Source organism: Brachycentrus maculatus, unplaced genomic scaffold, assembly GCF_059751285.1.
Source record: "Brachycentrus maculatus isolate JH-2025_06_01 unplaced genomic scaffold, ASM5975128v1 h1tg000257l, whole genome shotgun sequence".
In the NCBI taxonomy this organism is placed as follows: Eukaryota; Metazoa; Arthropoda; class Insecta; order Trichoptera; family Brachycentridae; genus Brachycentrus; species Brachycentrus maculatus.
The window spans coordinates 968,696-984,447 of NW_028281008.1; the positions used below are offsets into that span (position 1 = coordinate 968,696).

The 15,752-nt window shown below is 35.0% G+C and overlaps 1 protein-coding gene across 2 annotated transcripts; it reads left to right on the forward strand.

The window, feature by feature from the left end:
• The first annotated feature begins 663 nt into the window (after nt 1-663).
• LOC148306039 (uncharacterized) lies at nt 664-5,671 on the forward strand. Of its 2 annotated transcripts, none has more exons than XM_088265670.1 (4): nt 664-897; nt 2,995-3,236; nt 3,908-4,054; nt 5,452-5,671. In XM_088265670.1, exons 1-4 carry the CDS (start codon nt 808-810, stop codon nt 5,588-5,590), a joined length of 618 nt encoding a protein of 205 aa, XP_088121796.1. In that variant the 5' UTR covers nt 664-807; the 3' UTR covers nt 5,591-5,671. The 2 variants fall into 2 exon arrangements, with proteins under 2 accessions (XP_088121796.1, XP_088121797.1); XM_088265671.1 differs by lacking the exon at nt 664-897 and adding an exon at nt 2,598-2,891.
• The last annotated feature ends 10,081 nt before the right edge of the window (nt 5,672-15,752 follow it).

The window sequence follows — 15,752 nt, forward strand, 5'->3', positions numbered from 1 at the left end:
CAAATTACTTTATTTCAGAAAAAAAATCCAGAAAACAAAAATTTTCAAAGGACAGAAGGAGTGCTCACAGCTTCCCAAAGCAAGTAAACAAGCTGAAGACTAATAATGGAGTATTAAAGATTGATAAAAGCAAATGCAGACACGGATCAATAATTTTATTTTAAAAATATCCTAATGAATTCTGGCTGGGTAAAAAAGATTTATAAAAATAGACTTATGATAAATATAAATATAGAAAATAAAGATTAATAAAAGCAGATGTATATAGAGAAACAGAACAAATCGCAAAGTGAAATTGGTTCTGACTTTAATTCCTCGCAATATCACCGCAACCAACAGTAAGAAGATAAAAGAATAATTACCAGCAACATAATAAAATAAAATCAGATCACTATAATCGATGCTGCAATAGGTAGGCACCTATGGATTTCTATTTTTCTATCAATAAATGTCTATTACCGCAGTGTTGTCTATATTTGTTTGAAATATTTGAAAAACTTGGTATTTCGTATTTTTCGTTCCCGTTTTGGTGTTTTAGTGTTATCTCGTCACATCTGGTCGTTTTTTGAACAATCTGACGTTTACGAATCGAACCCAGGAGGGTTCAGGGGTGCAGGGGCAATAGACGTCATTTTAACCACAGATAACATAACCCTAGATAATATATGTACTAGAAAAATTCACTTCACTTCGCGTTTATTTTAGGTTACCTGTCAAAATGACTTAAAATGAATTAATCACTAATCAATAGACACAAGACATCCACATATAAACTCGTCGTTAATTCGGTTACTGCAGTTTATCAAAATGTTACAACCGATAATCCACATTTTAAACTCGAAAAAAATCGTCCTAGCGAGCTCTTCGCCCAGAAGACGGGAACTGGTGAAAAATATGGTGATTCTCAGTTTTGTTTTGTACGTTAATTTATATTTAATTTGGGAATTTCACAAAACAGTTCAATACATTCACATAAATAAGTTACATAAAATAAGAGATGAAAGTAGACTGAATGCAGTCGAAATGCGATCTCTCAGAAGAATGTGCGACAAAATGATGTATGATAGATGTTTGAAAAGTGAAATAAGGAAGGAATGCAAAGCTGAGATAAGCATTATCGATAAAATTAAGAAAGGTGTGTTGAGTTGGTTTGGATATGTAGAACGAATGAGTGAGGAAAGAACGGTAAAACAAATTTATGAGGCGAATGTAATTGGAAAAAAGAGCAGAGGAAGACCGAGAAAAACTTGGCACGATCAGGTATGCCAAATACTTGAAAGCGGTCAGGTTAAGAGTTGAAACAATCGGCGGGTATGTATGAGAGGAGATGCATGAACGTGGAAAGACAGAGTGGTGTGGCGTTCTATTCTCTCTGCCTACCCCTGCAGAGAAGCGGCGTGATGGTTAGTTAGTTTCTTTTTCAAAATAAGTACATGTACTATTCCAGTTACAAAATTCCACATTTGTAAATTTGCGAAAATATCCGGAAGAGGGACTGCAGGGAGGAAAAGGGAAAGATCAAAGCACAAGTCAGAGACAAATTGTATGAAACTAGGGACACATCACGATACAAATGGCGACTTACAATCTAGGCAATCTCAGCGCTGACAATGGCGAGTCATCACTAACCAATTTAGATGAAGGATAAATATAGGAATCTTTGTTTAGAGTTTGTTCTACTAACTAAGGTGTCAGTTGTCCTGGTGATCCGACTGGGAACTCTGAAGCATACACATTCCAGCAATTCCGCCCGAGCAATGTATGAGTTGAACAATTTATAGAAGAAGCTCACATCTGCTGATTTTCTACGATCATCCAGAGAGTTTATTCTCAAGAAGATCGCAGAGATTAATCGATAATGTGATTATTATGCATTTTCAACCAGAAATTTAGATATCGAATAAGGTAATCATAAAGATACCCACTCACAATTAAGAATGGACTATAAAACTTATAAAGTTGGAGCTTAAGAAAATGATAAACGGTGTTACGTGTAGCTCCACTTTATTTTTATTTTATTTTATTTATTGGGGCATACATCTGTAAGGCCTTTACATATAGAATATAATATAGTACAGCAATATAGTGGAACCTAAGTACATGACACAATATAAAATATATGATAGAAGGGCAAAAATAATAAACATGGCATAACAATATTAATACAAATAAGTGTAAGAAAAAAAAGAAGAAGAAAAAAGACACTCAAAGCCATCGCAAGAACATTACACTCACATATCCCTCAAATTCAGGGACATCAAACACTGTTGTTTGAAATGGGTGAAACCAGTATATGACCTATAGCAGAGGTGTCAAACTCAAAAGGCACCAATTTTGGGTACATTTTGGGGCTACATTAAAAATCTCATTTTCATTTTTATCTTACTTAAAATGAATAATTTATTATCAAAGACAGTCACGTGAGGTACAGTATATCCAACTTAATGATTGTGTAAAAGAATATCTTACGTTCCCATTTTTTTCTACATGTTTTCTTGTGGAACGTATCCACATATAAATAGGGAGTTCAGTTTAATAATACGACCCTAGATTATATACTTAAATAATTTGGCATTCTTTTAATTCCACGAAAATAGATAACTGAATGGAAGACTATCTATCGTGTGCTGACTGCTAATCTATGCTATGCACAATCACTCACAAACCACTAATTCCCTCACTTCATATCAGAAGATATTATATGTAGAAGATATCTAAATAATTTTAAATGAAATAATCACCCATTAATAGACAAAAGCCGTCCGCATAAACTCACTTTTACTTCACGCTGTTTTATCAAAATGTTGCAACCGATAATTCATATTTTAAACTCAAAAAAAATTATCCTAGCGAGCTCTTCGCCTAGTAGGCAGGAACTGGTGAAAACTATGGTGATTCTCAATTTTTTTTAAATTTTATACTAGCCGTATTAATATCTAATTAGATACACATCTGAGCGCGTTTGAATTATTATTTTAATATTTTATTTTACAGGGTTTAAATGTATTACTTTGTCCGTCAAAATTCGAGGAAAATTTGGATCCCTCGACATTCAAAAATATTGAAGAGTTTGTCACTGAAACGGCTCTTCAGAAAGTTTTGGAAGTCGATGAAAGACTCACCAGCCAACACGACAAGGCAGATGTGCTGATTGGTGCAGATACCATGGTAACATTGGATGGAAAAATCTTTGGCAAGCCAACAGACAGAGATGATGCTTACAGGATGTTATCTGAGTATGTAAATCTTGACAATATATTTGAATATTCTCTTTTTTTCACAACCCAAGCAACAAGTAATTTCAGTAAAAATATATGTATTTATTTATTTTATTTTATTTATTATTTAAAACATGTATATTTATTTTTTTTTTTTCAAGCGTTTGTATTGCATTAAAAATGACCAAAAATCAAATTCTGTTCAATTTTAAGAGCAATAGTAGTCGTCTGCTTCTGTAGTGTAGCAGTTAGCTAATTTGGTTGCTATGCTGGAGGTCCTGCATATGCGATATATGTAATTTTTCACTCTTAATATCACTCTGGACTGGTACCTGAAGTACAGGACTGATAACCTCACCTGTAATTGACAATCTAGATGGCACTATGATGCCATATGCATCATTGGGTGCGGACAAAGGTTCATGGGTTGAAGAAGAATTAGCAGATACATCTTTCTAATATAATAATAATAATCTTAATTATGGTTAGCACGTTCAACATATTTACTATATTTGTTATGCTGTAACATTTATTATATGCATTCACTTGGCAAAAAAAATTGATATTAGTTACAAAGTTGTAAATAATAACATAATATGTATTGCAATTTTTACCCATTAATTTAGTATGAATAATGTTAGTACTATGATTGCTACCGAATAATAGAGACATCATCATTTAAATTTTAGGTTAAATGGAAGAGGCAACGTTGTATACACGGGTGTAGTGGTTAAAAATGGACCAGAAATAGTGAAATTTTGTGAAAAGACGACTGTATTCTTTGGCCAGCTAACGGATGAGCAAATTAATGCTTATATTGCCACTGGAGAACCAATGTAAGTTGCAATACTTCTGTGAATTTATGTACAGTGACACATAGCATAACGAACGCTTCACACAATCCATAAGGTGACTCGCACAACGAACCTCTCCTCACATAATAAACTGTATCATATTTCATCTTGCCGCTCAAAACTCCAAGTTGCAAGCAGTCAACGCATTGGTATGATTAAACTGAACGTTTTTAATAAATTTGTTTTACTTACATAAATATCTCGCAGCTACATATGAAATTAAGACACTTTTGTGTAAGCAAACGCAAGTCCACGTTTGTCTACTGTGCGAGAGGTCTCGGGTTGCAGTCCTAGAGGGATCAATGTAAATATAAATGATTTTTCAAACATACATTTTTTATCATCCTGGAGCGCCGGGCTTATCACATTTTTCTTGTGTATTTAATCAAGATAATACCCTCTATATACGATACAGTGTCCTATACAGCTTTGAATGCGAATACGCATTTGAGAGAGAGAAACTCACGAAAAAAAATGTAGAAAAATTAAACTAAAAAAACATCTTTTTCAAAGAATACTTTTTATGTTACAGTATCATATTTGTAAAACGTGTTGTACATAAGGATCCTGGAACAATTTAAGTACATCATGTGAGATATCACTATATATTTTTGTATCAAAAGATTCAGACATAAAACACATTACTATTTCAGTTCCGAGCATACATCTCTCCAAGAGATCTGAAAAAATGTTTAGTGTAATTTCTCAGTTACATAAATATTTTATTTTACCTAACCATCAGTTCAAGTATTTACCACTTTTAACTAAACTACAATTAGGTATTTAAAAACATATAACTATTAAATAAGTTAATACATGTCTCTAATAATTATACTTTAATATTTAACGCTATATAAACCTTTATGAATTCTTAGCAGTTGCATGAACTATCATGAGTACAATAGGTTTTTTTTTTTAAATTGGGGATAACCTTTTGAAGGTTGCAACTATAAATGCATAAAAATTCTGTTTTTATTTAAATTTAATTATTACAATAAGAATATTTGAAATGTCTTGCTATTGAAAATGGCTGCATTGAGACGGCCACTCTATCAAAGCAGTAGATTGGTTGATAATGTGTTAATGATTTAAATAATAAAATGATAAATTTAAATTGTAAATGATTTTTATACATTTCATTTTTAAATTGAATTATGTTGAGGTGCATTAAAACATGTTCATCATTATAAAGTATATAAATAAATGGTATTTATGAAGTCAATTTTAAATTTTAAAAACATTGATATTTCCTCAAAGTGACTGCTAAATCAATTAATGTAATGAATTTTTATATTCAAAATTGAGTATGTTTTTATGTAGTTATTTGGAATAAAATGGGATACATGTTCCTATTTTCATTTTTATCTTATGTTTTACAGGGACAAAGCTGGCGGGTATGGAATCCAAGGTATTGCAGGAACAATGATAGAACGCATTGAAGGAGATTACTTTACTGTGATGGGATTACCTCTTTACAAACTTTCTTCGGTGTTATTCAATATGTTCCACAACAAATAAACTGAGTTAATGCACATCATGTTATTACAGTTACCAAATATAATTTATTTTCATTAAATATTTTACTTTTTGACTAATAAATATTGATTTTTATTTGATCTCCTGGTTTTCAATGTAATTACTTACTACATACTTACTTCAGCCTTCTTGTGTCCAATATTGAACAATGGCCTCCCTTTTGGACATCTACAGTTCTCTAATGGAGGCGACTCTTCCAGTGCAGGCTCACCACTTTCCTAATGTCATTGGACCATCTTGTCTGGGGCCTACCCACGCTTCTGCGTCCTGTTCTAGGCCTCCAGTCAAGCACCTTTTTCGTCCATCTTTCTTCGGACATTCGTGCCTCATGACCTGCCCAGTTCCACTTTAGTTCCGCGATTTCTTGAGCCACATCTGTTACCATGGTCTTTTCCCTTATCCAGACATTCGTTTTTTGATCCCTAAGGGATGTGTTCAGCATTGTTCTCTCCGTTGCTCTTTGTGTTACCCAGAGTTTATATATGATTCGTTTCGCTATGGTAAATGCCTCAAATCCATATGTGAGCACTGGGAGTACGCATGCATCAAATCCTCGTCAGATGGATGGGAATGTTTGGGGATTTTAGAACATTTGATAATTTACCAAGTGCAGCCCACCCTAAAGCTCTACGCCTTTCCAGTTCGACTTCCATATTACCCCTTCCCAGTGTGACAGTGTGGCTCAAATAGACATAGGACTTAATTATTGCCATATATTGACCTTCGATTGTAATCGGTTGGGTTAGATTTGTGCTGGACATGATTTTTGTCTTAGCCATATTCATCTTTAACCCCTCCTTACCGCACTCACTTTTCAAGCCAGCCAACATTTTAGTAATACCTTCTTCGATGTTTACAAAAAGCAAAAAAAAAACTTTTTATTTTCAATGTATACTAGAACAATTATTAAAATGCTGTAGGATATTGCGTGTGGTCCAATATGCTGGCACGCCATTTTCCCAATACTCTATGCGGGCAAAAAATATGATATATGGAGTCTTGTATATGCAGCAGTATGGAAGTGAGTAAGTGGGGTGTAAGTTTACATAGTGTTTAAGTGCAAGAGATATAAAAGTATATTACATTTATGGATATTGTCATTGTAGCGTGAGTGGTATGTTTGGCTTCAACACAGCTACCACACTGGAATGGTCTAATAAGGCATAGGTTGGCAGACTTCTGGGAATGATAAATAGCTCCAACCTCATCATAAAACTACTTGTGCAGCTCAGGTGGGGCTGGATATGTAGCAGTATCGGAGCTCAGTGTTGCGATTGCAACCATTAGCTAGCTGATTTTCTCAAATCATCTCACCAATATCAATAACGCTGTGTTTTACGGTATTTTTATTTTATAGTACTTTGTTGTAAACAAAATATGGCAGACATAGTTTTGCCTGCCGCCGCTTAGTCAAGCCAAAATAAATTATAATTACAACAAGTTTGAAGTGGTAATTTTATATCTTTTCTTCTAAGGATTTTTTAATTGTTCAAAGGGAGAGAATAAGTTGAAAAATTGGCTATGGACTCTTACTTTTTGGTATTTTTTTGTAGGATAAAGATTAAGTAATTATAATGGTTAATTATCATATTTGAATTTTTCGTAACTGATTATGGTATGTATTTAGGACTTGTAATTCAATGACGTTTTAAAAAATATATAGATTCCTCGATAAGTAGTGTTATGAAGTCTTCAAGGCATAAAAACATGTTAGTACGAGTTAAATTAACTCAACCATAGATGGCAGTAGTACAATGAGTGCCATCGAAATATAAATTTATTAAAAAATAATTCTTTCAACCAAATTAGTTAGTCTGTGCTTTCAACGCCTGATTGCCTATATTGGCAGCCGAGGATGCAATAGGAGATTTTTTTGACACTTCCTTTGAAACTTGCCACGGTCGTTTGGAAATTATTTGCGATAAATTTAGAATATATTTTTTTTCAAGGTAGGTACTTCGCAAAAAAATCGTATCGAATGTCAATGGTCAATGTCAAAAACATTTTACTTTACGATGAAACATCTATTGTCTAAAAAAAATGTGAGAACCTCCCAATAAGCGTCTCATAATACGAAATTATCAGTTATTTTATTTATAATATTAAAAAATCACAAGCCGTTGATTCTATGCTCCTTCAAATCTTTAAAGTAATAAGAGATTAAACTATATAAAATATAATAATTGTAAGAAAAAACGAACAGTTTTAAAGGTCATCAGTTTAGTGATTTCGATCGCAAGAATCAGAATCACGAAATTTGCGTCCCTTCTTATCGCGCCGTTCGTGTTGCGTACCCTGTTAACGTATTTCGTATTAAAATCAGAAAACTAACGGCTGCGGGATCCATAAGTAGGTACCCCATTGCAAACAACCCTCCAAAATCATACACATGCGTAATGTTGCAATATGTTACCTGTATTTTTTCACTCACGAATTATATAAAATTATAGTATCTTTGTCCACATCCGTAGGTCCCGGGTTCGATTCCCAGGGGGGGGGGGTGAAATAAAACATAACTGATATTTTCACTTTATATTTATTTCATATTACCCTGGACTGGTACCTGAAGCGGAGCGCTGATCACCTTTCCATCGTGTGTTTACGATCAAGATAACACTGCGTTCAAATGATGCAGTGCCCTATTCACCATTGGGATACGAATAAGGGTTCGAAGAATAGTATCTTTCAATATAATAGTAATCCCAATCACATTTAAGAATATGCCATACATTTTATAAAGTTGGAGCCATTCGGTGTTGCCAACCCGTAACCAGCACTAAGAGTCATTTGAAGGATAAATAATTCCAAAATATATCGTAGTCGTACAGGAAAAAGTGACCAAGTGTATTTGTTTACAAAAACGTGATCATTGACTATTTGATATCTTAGTAGCTGTATATTCCCCTGAAAAAATTCCAAAGCGATTTTTAACTTGGAAGTATTATATATTGACTTGTTAAAAATGACTAACTGCATTCATGTTTATTTTCTTGCCAAACAAAAGTGACTGAAATGGCCCTGCTAAACTTTTTATATTTTGTTAGTTGGTCACTTTCTCCTTTACGATTACGATATTATCTTAACAAAATACTTTATTTCGATTAGCCAATTTAGCAAATAATTTTTTTGATATTTATGATTTTGATGAACGCAAAATAATCTTTTATTTCCTTTATATGTACAGTGATTTAAATTGTTTAATCCTAAGTATAAATCCGATATTCCTCTCTTATGAAAACAGCTCATAATGATGTTGCCAGTCCCATGCGTGTTATATAAGTAATGTAAGTACCTACCAGGATTCGAGTGACTTATTTACCACAAAGAACGGGAAAAGGTCTATGCGGACGTCCGATAAAATTTAAATATGTATACTAAATACAATATCTTTTAGCGGAGAATTCCATTATACGTTATTTTATGCGAAGTAGGTACTTACCTACTCTTGCTTAAAATAATAGGTTTTATATTCACAATTGCCTTTCAAATTTTAAATTGTAACAAAAAGTGACACATCCTTAGAATTATATTTCATGATTTTTCTCCTTTTGTATGTACTGTTTAGGGGTAAAGGGGAGAGAGAGGTAGTACCTTTGTTTCGGGATGACTGGACACTGGGCCTCATCTTCCCTAGGGTGAAAAGAGATATCAAGCTCTCTTGTCACCAAGACCGTCATGCGTGGTGAAGAGCCACATCCTACACGAGGTGCCCCTGTTTACGCTGAACATGATGGATCTAGACTAGGAAGTCGATAAACATCCCTGGTGGAGGGCAGCAGTACCCACCAGTATTGGCTGGAGGCTGAAGATGAATGACATCGGCAAGGCTCTCGACCAGATTACTACAGGCATGGTCAGGAGGACTTTAATGGCTTTAGTACTGCGATACGGAAGGCAACGGGAAACCACTGCATTATTCTCCCAAGAAAGTATTATGGAAATGTCATCACAATATGCAACAGGTATGTCACGCAATCCGACTGACGCTCGGCGCCACCGCGGGTCCGGGCTGCGGGGTGTGAAATTGGATACCGGCCATAATGGAGTGGAAAACCAGGCTTCGTATGGAAAATTTACTACTAGCCATACCGAGAACAATCCGCACTTATCATTGCGGAAGAACCTCAGAATAGCAACGTGGAATGTAAGAGGATTGTTGAAACCCGGAAAAACACAAATTGTGGAGAGGGAAATGAGCAGCCACGGAATAGACATACTAGGTATTTCCGAAACCCACTGGACCAATGAAGGCCACCATACAACACAGGATGGGAACACAATGTATTTCTCAGGAAAAGAAAAATTATCATTCTCAGGGGTAGCGATATTAATAGCACCACACCTAAACAAGTATGTGCTTAGCTACACTACTGTCAGTGACAGAATCATACATCTGAAAATGAACACTTCTCCCTGCAAACTTAACATTATACAGACCTATGCGCCCACATCTTCTGCGGATGAATCAGATGCTGATGAATTCTATGCAAAATTAGAGACTGTACTTCGTAGCATTCCTAATAAAGAAGTGACACTAGTTATTGGAGACTTCAATGCAAAAATTGGAAAAACATCAGACTCTGACCAACCGAGAGACATTGTCGGACACTATGGAATTGGCACACGCAATGATAGAGGCGAGAAACTACTGCATTTTTGCACAGAAACTGAACTGACTATTATGAACACGTGGTTCAAAAACCACATACGCAGACTATATACCTGGAAGTCACCTGGCGATAGATACAGGAATCAAATTGATTACATTATGATAAGTAAGAGATGGAGATCGACTGTTCGTAATGTGAAAACTTTCCCAGGAGCCGACTGCGGTTCTGACCATCAACTTCTTGTTGCTGAAATACAAATGAAGCTGAAAAATATAAAACGAAATGTGGCTAAAAAACGAACTACCCCTTCTGAAGACATCTTGAAGAAATTCCAAGTAAATTTCTCATCCATGATCCAGAGTTCTCACGATAATTCTAGTAATCCTGAAGACAAATGGTCACAGCTAAAGAATATCATAGCGTCAAGCATCAAAGAGTCTCAAGCCCCGAGGACAAATATGGAAACACGAGGTCAATGGATATCCGAAGAATCCTGGAAATTAATTGAAGAGAGGAAACAGCTTAAGAAATCGAGCACATCTACCCAGGAAGTAAGAGTCCAATACTCCGAACTGAACCGAAGAGTGCAAAGAAGTTGCAGAGCGGATAAAGAGCGATACATCAATTCGATTTGCGAGGATATTGAAAGTCACGCTAACACTAATCACACTCGCGACTTGTTCCAAAAAGTGAAAACACTCGCCAAGAAGTTCAAGCCTCGAACATGGACCATTGAGGACAGGCAGGGAAATACCATCAGTGAAATTGACAAAGTCATCAGAAGGTGGAGAGAGTATTGTGCGGATCTATACAAAGATGATAGTATGCAACCCCAGGCAGAATTCAATGATTTAAATCCAGATGAACCCCATATAATCCTCCAGGAAGTAGAGAATGCCATTAAAAAACTCAAATCCTACAAATCGCCTGGAAAGGACGGAATCCAAGCTGAGTTCCTAAAGAATATGACCGATGACGGCATTAAGAGGATGCACGATATATGTAATTCGGTATGGGAATCAGGAATATGGCCAACGGACTGGGTGGAATCTGTATTTATTCCAATACACAAGAAGGGTTCTACGCTAAAGTGTGAAAACTATCGAACTGTCTCACTCATCTCTCATGCCAGCAAAATATTGCTACACATATTAAAAGCAAGGCTAAAACACTACCTCGACTGGCAAATTTCAATTGAGCAAGCTGGATTCGTCAAAGGCAAGGGTACACGTGAGCAAATCTTGAACATAAGACAAATAATCGAGAAAAGTCGGGAGTTCAAGGTTCCGGTCGTACTTTGCTTTATTGATTATACAAAGGCTTTTGACTGCGTGAATTGGAATTGCCTGTGGAAGGTTTTGGAAGCAATGGGTGTACCGAGACAGTTGATAATTCTTATTCACAACTTATACGTACAAAATTTGGCATCGGTAAGAGTTGATAATTTCCTCTCAGAGTCATTTCAAGTACAAAAAGGCGTGAGACAAGGGTGTATACTGTCTCCTGATCTCTTCAATATATATGGAGAATATATAATGAGGAAAGTACTAGACGGGTGGGAAGGTGGCGTATCAGTAGGGGGCAAAAAGATCTCCAATATAAGGTTCGCAGACGACACAACGCTAATAGCCAACAATGAGGACGAAATGGCTGAACTCCTCCATAGAGTCGAAATAGAAAGCCAGCATTTAGGACTGCAAATAAACAAAAGTAAAACCAAGGTTCTTGTCATCGACCGATTCGGCACCCTGATAAGGAACAATTCTTTAAGGGATTATGAAGAAGTCGACGACTTTATCTATTTAGGTGCACTCATTTCTAAAGATGGAGGCTGTGAAGCAGAAATCCGGAGAAGAATTGGAATGGCAAAAACAGCGATGTCTAGTCTGGCGAAGATATGGAAAAATCGGTCCATACTGAGGAAAACGAAAACCCGTCTAGTGAAATCTCTTGTATTCTCCATTGCGCTGCATGGAGTGGAAACATGGACACTGAGGAAAAAGGAAAGACATATGCTGGATGTGTTTGAAATGTGGTGCTGGAGGAGGATGCTGCGCATTCCTTGGACTGCAAGACGCACAAACGTCTCCATTCTCCGCGAACTGTCAGTGACAGAAAGACTCTCCACGACTTGCAGGAAAAGGATTCTGTCCTACTTTGGGCATATCGCCAGAAAGAACGAGAAGAGTCTTGAAAAACTGGTAGTAACAGGTACAGTTGAAGGCAAGCGGGCAAGAGGACGGTCTCCAACAAGATGGACAGACCAAATAAAGGAATTAACCGGATCCTCGCTAAACGCTGCCATCAAGTTGGCCTAGAACCGGGAAGAATGGAGAGGACTTGTGCACCAAGTGCCTGACATTCCAAAAGACCACGACGCTCAGCATTGAGCAAGAGAAGATGAAGAAGAAGATGTACTGTTTAATTGAAGATTGGCAAGACTTTTATTTTATTAGAGTTTAACTATCAAAATGTAAAGTTAAGGCGTGCTAAATCGTAAAAATAAAGTATTGCATTATAAAGTTAATTCTTGTAATTTCAAAGCATAACGGCAACCGTAAAAAAAACCTACCCGCCTTTAACTGTCGAAAATGTAAAAAGGATTTTTACTAAATGTTAAATGAAAAAAAACACAAAATTTTAAATAGACAACTACCGTAATCAATATGTTTTTTCACCATCCATCGATTTATAGCACAGTATTTTTTATAATTAAATAACTGGTCTGGTCCCAGACTGATGATGTCGGTTACGACGAAACCCGGTTGCTGGTCAAATAAAATTCATGTGGAAAAAGTTACATAGTTGTTATTTTATTATATAAAATCCAGTTCCACCAAGAAATGTCAGTACAAAACTTAAAACATAATTTTTATTTACCTTTTATCAGAAAAATGCGCTTATTACGTTTAATGTAATATTGATATTTATTTGTTTATATATGTATATATTATTTATATATTGTCCGCCTCCGTGGTGCAATGGTTACCGTGTTTAACTAGCGTCCCGGGTTCGATTCCCAAAGGGGGAGTCAAATAAATATAAGTGATTTCTTCACTCTAATATGTATATATATATATATATATATATATATATATATATATATATATATATATATATATATATATATATATATATATACATATATATATATATATATATATATATATATATATATATATATATATATATATATATATATTTATATATATATATATATATATATATATATATATATATATATATATATATATATATATATATATATATATATATATATATATATATATATATATATATGTATATATATATATATATGTTTGTGTGGGTGTGTGTGTACTCGAATAGAAAGAGCAATAATTATTTGGTTCCCTCAGGAAGTACAGGAAGAGGCGACACGGCTGATGAAGCCACACCTTCCTTTGTTTTCTTGTTCCGTTTAATATTAAACCACGCACTAAACTATAATATGTTAATGTTTTTAGAACAATCAGAACAACACCACGGATATTAACCAAAGTGTGACGCAAAACGGAACCCATGACGCGGCCGTTTTAATTTTAAATGTAAAATCTAAAATCCGGTGGTGTCAAAAGTCTGCGTAATCGGAGGGTACATATGACTTATGACTAGACGTATGGATGTGAAGGAAGCGAGGAGTGCATGTCATAACAGAAGAGTTTGGCGTTCTATACTCTCTGCCTACCCCTGCGGGAAAACGGCGTGATGGTAGTCGTAGTTATGCTTACAAATAAATATTTTAAAAAAAATAGGTATCATCGGTACCTACCTAGTTCAGTTCTAGTTCTGAGGAAGTCATTATGGTTTTTGTAGCATTTCGTTTGAATTATAAAGGTCATTAAGTTCAGTAACCGTTTGAAAGTGAAATATAAATATCCTAAAATAATATACAAAGAAGCTAGTCTGAAAGCGGAGTTTTGAACTTGGAATATTCGTTTTCCTACTGTCTGGGTGCTTTTGTTTTGGGTTCTTTATTGAAACTTTTGGACGATAATTCACTACACTACTTTTCTTTATTTTTTTCCACATTCAGAAGCACGGCGCAGTACAATGTTAATGTAAACAAGTAAAATAATGTGCCGTGTAAAAAACAGTGAGAATCCTTGATTTAAAAAACCAACTGATACAAAAATCACTAAAATATTTTCAAATATATCAAGATATGTACAGTGGTGGCCTTAGGCACCCCCTACATAATTGGTTTATGTATTTAAATATGAATCTTTTCGGATTGTATCGTATTTTGATGGATTTTACCTACTACTTATTACCTGCTATCCCCACCTACGACAGTTAGGGGCGTGGTTTATTCAAAAACTCTGTTTTTACTAATTTCAAGGGTCAGTTTTACATGTGAAACATTGCCCTCCAGTTATTTCAATCAGTGAAAAAGTGCAATTTTTTGTATTTTTCATTTAAACCTTCATTGTTTTATATTAAAATGCCAAAAAAACGTGATTTGAGTGAAACTGAGCGGTCTCAAATAATTTTATTGAATTCAGAAGGGTAAAATAGCTAAAAAATTCAATGCTCCCAGTGTGCGGTCCAAATAAATTTTTAAATGTTTTTTAATCTATGAAATAATCTAATATATAATAAATAATCTATAAATAATCAGTTTCTTATGAAAACTGCCCAAAACTCTCAGAAAAAGGATCATTGTATATGTCGTCTTCTTTTGTTCGTGTCATGTCAGGTCCCCCTGAGAATAATTGTCCTTGTCTTGGGTAGGTCCCCGTCTAATCTAGTTTATTCCGGAGCCAGGAGATCTGTCTTCTGTCCACACCTCGTCGACCCTCTACTTTGCCTTTTATGATTAGGTGTAATAGCTCGTTCTTCTCTCTTCTCATTACATGCCCCAGATAGGAAATCTTCCGGACCTTGATATCATTTAGCAACTGTCTCCCTGCTTTTGCTCTTTGAGCACGAGAAAATTAATAAAAAAATGTTTGATTAATTTTAAACTCATTATATGTAACAGACTTTCGGCTTCAATGGCAACCCTTCACCCCAAATAAGCCATTATATCGTAGTTTTACTGTACTTTTAAAAAATAAATATGTACCTTCAATAACAGACAAAACATATCTGTTTTTACTTCTTTTATATCTAGATTTTATAATTTTGGACTCGTTTTATTTATTATTACAAAGTATACATTTATTAATTCTTAGCCACTTCAATCATCTGTTCTTAAACACTAATCCTTTTTGCTTGTTGCGTTGAGAGACGAAGAATGTTAAAATTAGTCTGCCGAGAACACAATTGCCTTTGAATTCAGTGATTACGGAAACTAAGAAGATGAGTAGTGTGTAGGATGGGCCACACAGAAGTTATTAAGAAAGGGTTAAAGTTGATAGAGGAAGTGAGGGGAAAATTTTATTACTTCCACCACATATGGAGGTACACGTGCTCTTGTATATAGGGATGACTCGAGTTCTTTATTTAGAAACGTAATTGATGATTTTTTTTAATTGATACAACCATGAAACATGGTGAAATCACGTGTGCAC

Bases quoted from the DNA above. Each gene is read 5' to 3' on its own strand.
- LOC148306039 (XM_088265670.1), top strand. From the start codon at position 808: ATGTTACAACCGATAATCCACATTTTAAACTCGAAAAAAATCGTCCTA. The intron at 3,237-3,907 runs GTATGTAAATCT...TTTAAATTTTAG, and splicing joins GCTTACAGGATGTTATCTGA to GTTAAATGGAAGAGGCAACG. The intron at 4,055-5,451 runs GTAAGTTGCAAT...TATGTTTTACAG, and splicing joins ATTGCCACTGGAGAACCAAT to GGACAAAGCTGGCGGGTATG.